We start from the raw sequence: 11,783 nt of genomic DNA on the forward strand, positions 1-11,783 counted from the left end.
AAAGGGAAAATCACTGTTAAACGATTTAACAGAATAATAATAATAATAATAATAATAAACTCTAATCATTTTGATAAATTTTTAATATTTAAGAGGAACATCTTCGCAATAAAATAGAAAAATGTTGAAAAAATCAGTAGTTGAAACTTGAGCTATTTTGATGAAATAAGACTTTTGAAGGGCAAGAAAAAAAGTTCTAAAGATGTATGATTTTATTCAAAAATTGGTGAGATTATTTTCACTGTCTGGATTACACTGTGGAAGTAATTACATCAAAAAATTTAATTGATGTATATAAAATGATTGAGGGAAAAGAAAAAATTGCCTACAATTCTATGCTCGCCGATCTGTTTAACTCTTTCGACTATGATCACTGTTGTAGTCTTCACTGCCAAATCCCATCCTCTGAAACATTCTGATTTCTTCAGATTTTGGTGAATTAAAGCTGTCACTTTGGCCTGGTGGTACACCATTGTTTATGTCAAAGTCAGTTAAGCCATCAAGAGCTCTCACCACCTGAACAAAACCATGAGATAATGATCAAGAAAGTTAGTTCTACTTCGAACAAGTGTAGCTGCATTTGTATTTGAAGGTTATGTGAACTGAACTAGATCACTTGGCTGAAGAATGTAGTGCTTGGACTTTACCTGAGTCATTCGAGGCCTCATGGTAGAAGAATGGCGAATGCAAGCAGCTGCTACTTCAATGATCTGAAACATCTCATCGTTGTCATAGTTCCCGTCGAGCCTTGGATCTGGTAGGCATCTGAAATCTCCATTTTCAAGAGCTTGGATTAGCAATGGCCGAGCCTGAGATGAGATATCAGTCAGTTTCCATCTCTTGATGAATATCAAATGAACTTTTCAGATCACAGTGCTTCATCATATGGATGAAAGATGTTTCAAGTGCAACAGCTTAAGTTATCAAGGGTGAGTCTTGGGCCAAGTGTAAAGTTGCACCTCAGTGTCGGTAATAACTGTTTGCTTACAATAACCTTAACTATTTATCCTGCTTAAATGAACCCTTAGGGTTCATATATGACTGAGTTTGTTTTGAGATGTAGATTGTTGAATAACATGATCACAAAACCATTGTTGAGATCCAAGATAGCAAATTATCAATTGCAATCCTTCATCTAATGGTTCATTGAAGCCCACAGAAGGTACTCTAAACCTATAACGGTATGACCATAGAATAAAGAACAGACATTGGAAGTGAACCCCTCCAAGAATCTTGATTGTGATTGTGTAAATTTTCATGCTTATAGACTTTTCTGAGCTAAAAGATCTCAGAATTTTGTCGATATTATGACTGGTGCCATTTAAAGAGGAGAATCATAACCCACTGCATTTACACGAGCTGAGTATGAAGATTTTGAGAATTACTCAGATACACATCAGTCTAACAGTGTTTATCACAAAGACTAGGGAGGGAAACTGAGGATAAAAATGTCTTTGCGACCTACGTGTTGTTGACTGAACCAAGAACATTGTCATAATCCACTCTGATCAATTGATTTTTTTGCTAGGGCCACCAAAATATAAACTCACTTGTTTTTCACATGTGTTTGGTGGGAACAATCCATTGAAGTGCCCTAAAAAGGGATGCATGTGAGTTAATCAAAGGAACTAGAGGACAATGAAAGAGAAAAGGCAAACTTAAAGAGATGAAGAGAATGCAAAGAAATGGAAGAGCAATTGGAAGTCTGGATTGGAGGAACGATTTCTGCAAGGCAATGGGAGTTTCTACCTAATATACTTGAACATGTAAAGTACAAAGGAAAAAAACGGATATGCGATATAAACTAGTACATTATGAACAAGATCCTAATTTCTCAAGTTATTTTTCCTTTAATTCTGTTGATATGCAAAATCTAACCAACTCTTTAGTAGCATCATCTCAATCACAGCCCACAAACTTTACACACACCAAAGCAAAAACAACTTGAAAAGGATGTAATTTCATCGTGGCAAACATCATAGGTTTATTTTTTTAATTCAACATGCAATGCAGTTAGTGATGCTAGAGAAAACATTGCCAGATTGTAGTTAGAGAAAGCCTACCCATTCAGCAAGACATTCATCTCCTAAAGGTTGAGATGAATCAACAGGTTTCCGTCCTGTAATAAGTTCCAAAAGAACCACCCCAAATGAATATACATCAGATTTAGCAGTTAACTTTCCACTTGTTGCATACTCCGGAGCCAAGTATCTGCAAAAGAAATGGTTAGCATGTTCTACAAAAGATATCCAGTCTCGTAGGGTGATATCAAAATTTCATGCTGGAACATATACCCAAAAGTCCCCATTACACGTGTGGACACGTGTGTGTTTTCGTCCATAGCTGACCTTGCAAGACCGAAGTCGGAAACCTAATATATCAGCATAAATCAGTTACAATTGAAAAGGTTAAGACATTCAATCCACCAAATGAAATATATGGTAGGTAACCTTAGCCTCAAAGTTATAATCTAATAGAATGTTTGAGGACTTGATATCTCTATGAATTATCCGAGGATGACCTGACACGAGAAAAATAAAATTTACAAAATATTCTGATTCAGTGTATGTTTTTCAAGTTGAAAAAGAATGGAACAAGAAAATTAGAGATTACAATCCTCATGAAGGTATGCTATTCCACGAGCTGCCCCAGCAGCAACCTTAAGCCTCTTAGACCATTGCATTACTGGTCTTCCTTTAGCTGCAAAAGCAGCTCCATATGAGAATATATGTATGCCTTATACAATTTGACACATCGACTTTCAAGTATGTGTGAGTTAACTTGGTCGTCCCAAGAAAGAGAAAAGGTTAACTGAGAAGGAAAAAGATCATTTCTCACCATGGAGATGGTAATAAAGAGTTCTATTGGGCACATAGTCATAGACGAGCAATCTCTCGTTCTCTGATACACAATATCCCACAAGAGAAACCAAATGGCGATGGTGTGCACGGCTGATAGTGTCAACTTCAGCTCTGAAGTGAAGCTCTCCTTGTGCGCCGCTAACTTTAAGCTGCTTCACAGCCACTTCTCTTCCATCGATTAAGTATCCTTTATACACACAACCAGAGCCACCTTCACCTAAAAGGTTCTGAGGTGAGAAGTTATCTGTAATCATTGATAGCTCGTCCAGTGTAAACCATAATTTTGTATGTCCTAACCCCGACTCCAATTGTGAGAAAGGGATTCCAGAACCTGCTTCAGGGCTATACCTTACAAGAGGATATGGTGGAGATCTTGCATGAGGGTATACCTCTAAAGAGAGAAGACAAAATTTACATTATTTATTGATCCAAATACTGATCCATAATGAAGAAACTAATACATCTAGGAGTTATAAATACCTAATTTTGGATTTGAGATTGCTGATTCATGAATCAGCAAGATGGAAATATACCTTACCTGGTGTAAGTGTAGACACTGATGGTGCCATAGCCATATCTCCACCATGACTGGTAGGTTGGAGTGGCCTCTTACGCTTTTTCACAAGCCACACAGCTGCTCCAACAAAACTAAGCATCACGATACCAGCAACAACGGCAAATGTAACAACAGTTGCAGCAGTACTCATGCTGCTTCTCGAGGAGGCATTGTTCCAAGGTACGGGATGCGTCATTCCCGGTGGAGGTAAAAATCGTGATGGTGGGCTCCTACGGGTCATATTAGAAGATACTGGTGAGGTAGCATTGCTTCTAGATGAAAAGGGAGAAGAATTAGTATGGGAAGGTGGCGGCGAAGATGGTGGTGGGGCAAAAGACAGAGGCGGCGGTGGCGGTGACTGATAATAGATTGGTGGCATAGGAGGAATGACAGCTGGTGGAGGTGACAAAGGCAGTGCTGGTGGCGGAGCTGCAATTGCCGGTGGAGGAGGTGTTGACAATGATGGAGGTGAAAAATAGTCATCCGGTAGAGCACTTGGTGGGCGTGAAGCATGGGACGGTGGTGAGAGGGGAGGGGATGAAGGTGGAGTAGAAGCTGGCAAAAAGGGGATGGAATACCCGCTTTCAAGAGATGGCGGCGGTGATAGGGCATCTAGTGGAGGCGGCGGCGGGGATGTGTAGTAAAAAGCTTCCATCTTTTTCTTCCACAGGATAACCCTCATAATCACCTGACGCCTTAAAGAAAGCTCACAAGAGCATCAGCAACACAGCCACCATTTCCCAGAGCTTCAATCACTGAGAACTTTTCAAATCCAAGATACAAATTTGGCAGTCAAACGAACTTCTTTACATCTCCAAGAATGCAGCTGCTTCTACTTACGTTTCCACGACACCAATGCAGCCAAATTAATTCGCAAATATGAGCACACGAGGTTCCAAACCTTTCAGAAACCTAATTTCCGCCATAAAAAAATGAACACCTATTTGCACGACCCATAATCCAGAAAAAAAAAATAACGAACGAAATCCGACCATCTGCAAAAATTCTTCGGCTTAGTAAAATTTCTCAACCGAACCAGACTATCAGAACAGATTACTGATTACCCTCCAAAAAATTCAAGCTTTTGCCCTAGAAACTCATCAAGATTCAAATTTTCCCAAATGATTCATCTCCAGACACCCAGGCGAACCAGATTCCGGATCAACAAAGAGTCCAATCTCGCAATGCAAGGACACTGTCGGCGGAAGAAGAAGAAGCCACGGCGGAAGAACAGGAGGGAGAAATATACCGACCTTTGCTGCTTCTACGCGTCCTGGCAGCACTGAATCGGAAGGCGGAGAACGTGAGGACGACGACTTTGGCGTAATCGCAATATATTAGTTTGGATTTAGGGGTTGATAGAGTGTGAGGTGCTGACAGTAATGGCAGTAGTAGTTCCCGACGCCGCATTATGAGCTACAACTAGCTGGAAACCAAGACGAAGCATTTTATAAGCATGGAAAACTTCTTCCATTCCTATCCTCTTCCAGCTTTCTCTGGATCAAGGTGAAAAAAAAGCGAATCGCGAGCGCAAAAACAATTCACCAAAGAATTTTGTAAACCATGTGCCATTAAACAAACTGGATACTAAAATTAACTACTTAAATTGCATTTGCCCCCATTAACTAGGAATTTTTTATAAAGAGCATCTCACTTTAAATTTTCTTATTTTAACTAAAATTATTTTAGAATGAAATATTTATAATTTTTCTCACTACAATTATGAATATCATAACCAAAGTCTCCGTTGACTTTTGTTATGATATTCATACGACAACGCACCTCAATAATTACTACATGAGCTCTACTTTTTTTTTTTTTTAATGATTTCATTAAAAAGAGTTTATTTTAAATCTAAGCATTTTTGCAAAAGAGAATTCGAGAAATTCCGTTTTCTAAGAAAACAAAACATAGTATGAACAAAGAACAGTGTTTTGACGCGCAAAGCTGAAGTAGAATGCGAGATCACGACGAGAACTTCCACCATTCGCTTGGGAAATTCTCACTCTGCCTACACAAAAACAGCTAGAAGCAAGCACTTTTTCCTTAAAACTCTGTTTTTGTCGGCCTTTTAAGTCAAGGCACATAAAGCGTATCCACGACCACAAGACTGAGACAGCGGATAGTATGCTTTCTATCAGCCAAATAAACATTTGATTTTTGATATCTTTAGACCGCATTCGAATCTCAGTTACGATGTTCGATTCACTCGGTTTATTCTAGTGATTTGGTTCACTGAGCCGATCAGACTTACATGGGCTTCTCAGCCCGTCTACCCGTTCGGTTTCGGATTCGCTAACCGTTTGAGGAATCCGATAAGCTTCGTGGGATCCGACGGATCAGTTCGCGACAAAGGTTGCAAGCCCCCTCGCCTCGCCCATTTTCCCCACGATTCCTCTCCCCAGAGAAGCCGCGCCGCGCCGCCCCGCCTCGCCTCCATGCCGCCTAAAGCCAAGGCGAGCCCCAAGGCCTCGCCTGCCCAGCCGACTCCCTCTGTGCCGATCGAGGACCTCTTCACCTCCCTCCATCGCCATGTCCGCGACTTCGAGTACGAGCAGGCTGCCAAGGTCGCCGATCAAGGTCCTGCGCGATCTGTCGATCTGTCTCTTGAATCGTTCGGGTTTGGGGCTCATTTTGTGCTCCTTGATATATTTTTCCAGTTCTCGCGGTCGCGCCCGGGGACGAGGATGCGTTGCGATGCAAAGTCGTGGCTTTGATCAAGTCCGATGCGATCGAAATGGCTCTCTCCACGATTCAGGGTTCGCGTCATCTGCCAGTGGATCTCAAATTTTATGAGGTTGATTTTTCATATTGCTGTAGGATCTAAAGTTAGCGCTTGATCATTCTTTTTTTCTCGGACTTTCATGATGAGTGGATAGTAATAGACTTGTTGTCCATCGTTCTCATCTCTGGATGTCTTTCTGATGCATTATGCTACACGCACATGTGAATTGATAAGTGGTAAGCTATTAATTTGAAAAGATGCGAACTTCATCTTTATTTGGTGAAAATTAGGTTCCACTTGGATGGATGTATTTTACTCCAAAAAATCTTTTAAAAGTTCAATAAACTGTAAAAAAATGATACTCGAATGAAAATGTACATAGTATGTGTATTAGCCCAAATTTGTCATTCTTCCTCTAGTATTTTAAATTGCTTCTTCAGATTGTGCCCTTTCAAGTTGCTTTGTTGTTACCACCAACCTCATGAAGCACAATTATATCTTTCGTAGTCATATCAATTTGGTTACTGATCTTATGAATTATGGGTGAAAGCTGTCCTTTGTCCGTTGCATTCTCTTTTTAAGCTTCTTAAAGTTTTGATATCATGATTTCATTTCATTCAAATAATATTTTCTCTATTGAATACTTTGTACACATTCGCACTCCTATTTTAAATTTAATCTTCATTGTTTTAAATAGATATTCAGAACTTGCTGCTTTGTTGTTTTTATTAACCAGAGATGTTAGTTGACTGTACATTGAGTGTCTCGTCACAATATCTTTATGTAGGAAATCTTTTTTTCTCTTGAAGATTATTTTTTATTAACAAATTGTCTTGTAGAAAATATTTTATTTTCCTATTTATTATCCTGGCTTAGAGGTTCATGTGTGATGCCTTGTTTACAATTTATTATTTTTTTTCTTTTTTTTTTTCATTTTCAAAGGACACCTGGAAATCAATCCAGAAAATCTAATTATATATTGTTTAATGTTTTCAAATCTCTGAATAAAAATAATTGACAATTGTGGCTATGTTTATGCCATATTGCTATTTTCTTTGCTAGTAATTGTCATTGCTCAAAATCCAACTGCTCTTTAGGTGATGCAAGAGTGTTAGGTCTCAAAGCCCAAATGAGATTCTTGTGACAAGAATATTGTGTTAAGGAACAAGAGTTGAGATATACATACAGGTTACCTACCATGCTATATGGTAAACCTCCAACGGAGTTAGGCATCTGTGTCTTGTACTATTGAATTCCTGTGGAAGAATTACAAGAAATTTCTAACAACTTTAAAATTGAGTCTGAATCTACTATGAATAAGGTAAAGAAAAGGCTCCAACTCAATTTCAAAAAAGAGTAATGGATTAACCTTTTGGACCGGATACTAAGGCTGGTAACTAATGTAATAACCAAAAGTTTCTCCATATACATTTATCATTCACCATTTTTTTGGTGTTACTAATTGATTTCTTTCATTTAGGCATACTGCTTATATAGGCAGAATAAACTATATGAAGCCATGAAGTTGTTAGATGGACAAGAAAGAAACTCTGTGATCCTGCAATTGGAATCTCAGATTCTTTATCGTTTAGGAAAAATGGAAGCTTGCATGGATAGTTATGAAAAAATCCAAAGATTCAAGATTGACTCCTTAGATTTAAAGGCAAACATTATTGCTGCTTTAGTGGCAGCTGGAAGGTCTGCTGAAGTTCAAGGAACCATGGAGGCACTTAAAGTGAAAGCTGCAAGTAGCTTTGAACTTGCATACAACTACGCCTGCTCCTTGATTGAAAAGAAAAAATATGCAGAGGCTGAGCAACAATTACTTTCAGCTCGAAGGTGAGATTATCTGAACTAACATTAACTTTTTACTTTATTCAATGTTTAGTCACGTGCCCTTTAACTTCCATATAGCAATTAGTGTTTACCTATCAATTAAGCATGGCAAATTTGAGACACACCCATGCGGACACAAAATTCAACCTGAGTATGACTACTCCCTAGTAGTTGAGACAGGGATAGGAGCAAAAGACTACGGAAAGAGTATTTTATGCCTTTCCCTATGTGTTTTATATCTACTAATTTAGTGTTTATATAATTTTCTCACGATACTGCAACCACCACTAGGGGTGGGATTTTGCAAAATTCAACCTGAGCATGGCTACTCCCTAGTTTTTGCATATGGAGTATTTTATTTATTTATTTATAAGTGTTGGGGATGTAATCTTGGTGGTTATGCCAGAATTGGGCAGGAAATGCTAATGGAGGAAGACTATGCAGATGATGAGATAGAATCGGAGCTAGCTCCAATTGCCGTGCAGCTGGCCTATGCCCATCAGGTGAGCAATAAACAAAGGTTTTGCAAATGTAGATAATGCAATTTGTTTTCTAAGGTGGATATCTTTCCTGTTTCAGTTACAAGGACGCACTCAAGAAGCAATAGAAGCTTATACGGCTATACTAAACCGTAATCCGTCTGATTATCCATCACTTGCAGTGGCTACAAATAATCTTGTTTCTCTACGGGGTACAAAGGATGTTTCAGATAGTCTGCGGAGGCTTGATCGTCTAATAGAGAAGGGCTCTGGTGGAAAGCAATTCCAACTTGCTAATGGATTGGATTTCAAGTTGTCTTCAAGGCAAAAAGAATCACTATATTCAAACAGACTGCTTTTACTTCTTCAGGCAAATAAGATGGATCAGGTTTAGTTATATATCATTTTATCCTTTTTCCTTAATGAAACTATAGGCATATATGGAACTTCCAGAGGCATATATGACATTTTGCTGTGTGAAGACTTTTTCCCTTTGCTTTGTTTCATCTCGACAAAGCAATAGAATGATGAAGGGATAGACCTCCAAATAACATTAAAACTTTTTAGCTCAGTCATCTCTGCCTAGTTGGAGTAATTTGATTCCTGATGTACCATAGATTTTTATTCTCTCTTCTTTCTTTAACCTAACTCATGGATTGCACATAACCGAGTTTGCACCATTTGGGAAGGTATTTTCTGCATACTTGCATCTGTATGCATCTTTTGTCGTGTGCTGTTGCTATAATTATGATATGGAGCATCATCCCTTATCTATTAAATGGTTGCTCTCTGTGGAGGGATTAGGTTATCTAGGTCAACAGCTATTGAAATCTAGGGAAGATTGTGTTCTTAGTCATTTGGTTGTTTTCTGATTGCAGGCTCAAGAACTAGTCGCTGTGCTGCCAGATATGTTCCCTGATAGTGTAATGCCTGTTCTACTTCAAGCTGCTTTGCATGTTAGGGAGAAAAAAGTGGCTAAGGCCGAGGAAGTCCTCATTCAGTACGCAAACAAGTTTCCGGACAAATCCATGCCAGTCCTCCTTGCTCGTGCTCAGATTGCTGCTGCTGCTGGCCACTATCAGATATCAACTGAATCCCTATTAAAGGTTCGTGATATTCAACATATGGCTGCCACTGTCGCGACACTGGTTTCGTTGCAAGAGCGCATGGGTGATTATAATGGTGCCGCTGGAGTTCTGGACTCTGCAATCCAGTGGTGGAAGAATGCCATGACGGAAGAAAACAAACTCGATTTGATCATTCACGAAGCTGCAAATTTTAAGCTTAATCATGGACGCGAAGATGAGGCCTCCCAGTTATATGAGAAACTCGTCAAGAGCCATGGAAACATTGAGGCTCTAGTAGGACTTGTGATGACCGCTGCTCGGACTGACCTTGAGAAGGCCGAGTTATACGAGAAGCAATTGAAGCAACTTTCTGGTCTGAAAGGGTTGAATGTGGAGAACCTGGAGAAAACTTCCGGTGCAAAACATGTTGAAGGTCCACAGATAGTGAAGGTCGAAGTTTCCGAGGACGTAAAGAAAGCAAAGTCCAAGAAAAGAAAGCGAAAGCCTAGGTACCCGAAGGGATTCGATCCGGCAAATCCAGGGCCACCTCCAGATCCTGAGAGATGGCTACCAAAGAGAGAGAGGTCAAGCTATAGGCCCAAGAGGAAGGATAAGAGAAGCCAGATTAGGGGTTCTCAGGGAGCTGTGGTTAGAGAGAAACATGATGCACTCACTCCGGCAACTGCAGCTTCGTCTACCAATGGCCCGACTTCGAAACCAAGCCAAGGATCAACTGCTGCATCCAAAGGGGGATCCCAAAAGCCAGCAGCTGCCTCTGAACGTCCAAAAGCTTCCGGCAAATCGAAGAAGAAATCTCGTTCTTAATTTTATTAAATAAGACTATCCTCGACGAATATTTTGAATTTTGCTAATTTGATTTTTGTTTGCGAAGTTATTGAAACTTTTCTGAATCCAATGGAGTTAGAGCTCAACTGTTCTGCTGAAGTTCAATTGCAAACGAAATGGAGGGTAGCCCAAAGTACTTAATTAAAATAACTATGTTTTCATTAATATCAAAATTACTAAAATTGTACTAGGGCAATTGTGTCATGGTTATGTCCTCTAATCGACAACTAAGGGATCTAATGGTTATGTTGTCTCATTTTCATCCACATTCTCATTTGAAATGTCTATTTGCCAATAATTTTTTTTTAAAATTTTCAACACCTTGTGTAAAGTATTAATATAAGAATTCAATAAATACTAATATTAATTAAATAATACATATATAATAATATTAATAATTCATGATTTAATAAGCCAATAAATTTTTTTAATTTTCAACCCTTTTCATAAAATATTAATACAAGAGTTCAATAAATACTAACATTAATTAAATAATACATATATAATAACATTAATAATCTATCATTTAATAAAAAAAAAAAAAATCAAATTTCATCATTATTATTATCGGGACTTATTAGGTATCCATATGCTTGCCTCTGTTCAACTATAGGGATTTAAAAAATCTTCCGACCCGAACTCATACCCGAAAAGACTCCTCAAATCCGCTCGCATTTCAAGTTTTTTCCACGAGCCCCGAACTCGTGGGGAAAAGCCTTGTTGGAAAAATTGTCATTCCTATGAATGTGCTTTTAGAAGCGTTTTCTGATTTACCCTGGTGAGTAGTGGAAAATTTGTATGGACATGATCAATCACCTCTAAAATTAGTCGATTTGTAGAGTTAGAGTTGGTATATATATCTAAAAAAACTAGAATTAGTTCAGGATCATTATTGGTGCAATCATACCCTAGGAAGAAATTTTTATGATTGATAATTTTCTAAGTTTAGGTTAATACATTGGATCTAATATGAGTTTGAGTTTGCAGACCAAGAAGATTGAGGATTGGATACCTGGCAAAAGAAGTCCTTGCAGGTCAGAAGACCAGATGCAAGGCAAGAGAAGTCCAAGAAGGTCAGTGTTGTGACCCGTTGGCTGGCTAGAAGAGGGGTTGAATAGCCCTGCACAAAATCAAAAACAAACCCTTCTCGAAGTTAAAGGAACACTTGCATAAAATAAAATAAAGAAATAAATTAAAAGACGAGACTTATAGTTTTTACTTGATTACAACCGGGGAGGTTGTTAATCCAAGGAAATGAATTACACTAAGTATCTCCTTTAGGCGGAGAAACTTCTTACAGCAGTGAAAGCACAAAAAGATGAAGCTAAACTAACAAAGTGAAATGCACAAGTGTTGGGACTTAAATTGATTGTTGTTGTTTAGCTTCTAGACCAAGACTGTATTTATAGCCTT

The 11,783-nt window shown here is 38.7% G+C and overlaps 2 protein-coding genes across 2 annotated transcripts; one reads left to right on the forward strand and one right to left on the reverse strand.

Annotated features, from left to right (window-relative positions):
- Nucleotides 1-194: 194 nt before the first annotated feature.
- On the reverse strand, nt 195-4,901 carry LOC122006485 (proline-rich receptor-like protein kinase PERK8). Its single transcript, XM_042562013.1, has 8 exons — nt 3,400-4,901; nt 2,839-3,252; nt 2,614-2,700; nt 2,451-2,521; nt 2,295-2,371; nt 2,064-2,211; nt 648-809; nt 195-516 (listed from the first exon to the last, which is right to left on the reverse strand). Exons 1-8 carry the CDS (start codon nt 4,097-4,099, stop codon nt 352-354), a joined length of 1,824 nt encoding a protein of 607 aa, XP_042417947.1. The 5' UTR covers nt 4,100-4,901; the 3' UTR covers nt 195-351.
- Nucleotides 4,902-5,785: 884 nt separating this feature from the next.
- Nucleotides 5,786-10,469, forward strand: LOC122006486 (signal recognition particle subunit SRP72-like). Its single transcript, XM_042562014.1, has 6 exons — nt 5,786-5,997; nt 6,078-6,214; nt 7,623-7,981; nt 8,385-8,481; nt 8,558-8,845; nt 9,336-10,469. The coding sequence occupies exons 1-6, from the start codon at nt 5,856-5,858 to the stop codon at nt 10,347-10,349; spliced, it is 2,037 nt and encodes a 678-aa protein (XP_042417948.1). The 5' UTR covers nt 5,786-5,855; the 3' UTR covers nt 10,350-10,469.
- The last annotated feature ends 1,314 nt before the right edge of the window (nt 10,470-11,783 follow it).

The sequence above is a fragment of the Zingiber officinale genome, chromosome 7B, assembly GCF_018446385.1.
Source record: "Zingiber officinale cultivar Zhangliang chromosome 7B, Zo_v1.1, whole genome shotgun sequence".
Taxonomy (NCBI): Eukaryota; Viridiplantae; Streptophyta; class Magnoliopsida; order Zingiberales; family Zingiberaceae; genus Zingiber; species Zingiber officinale.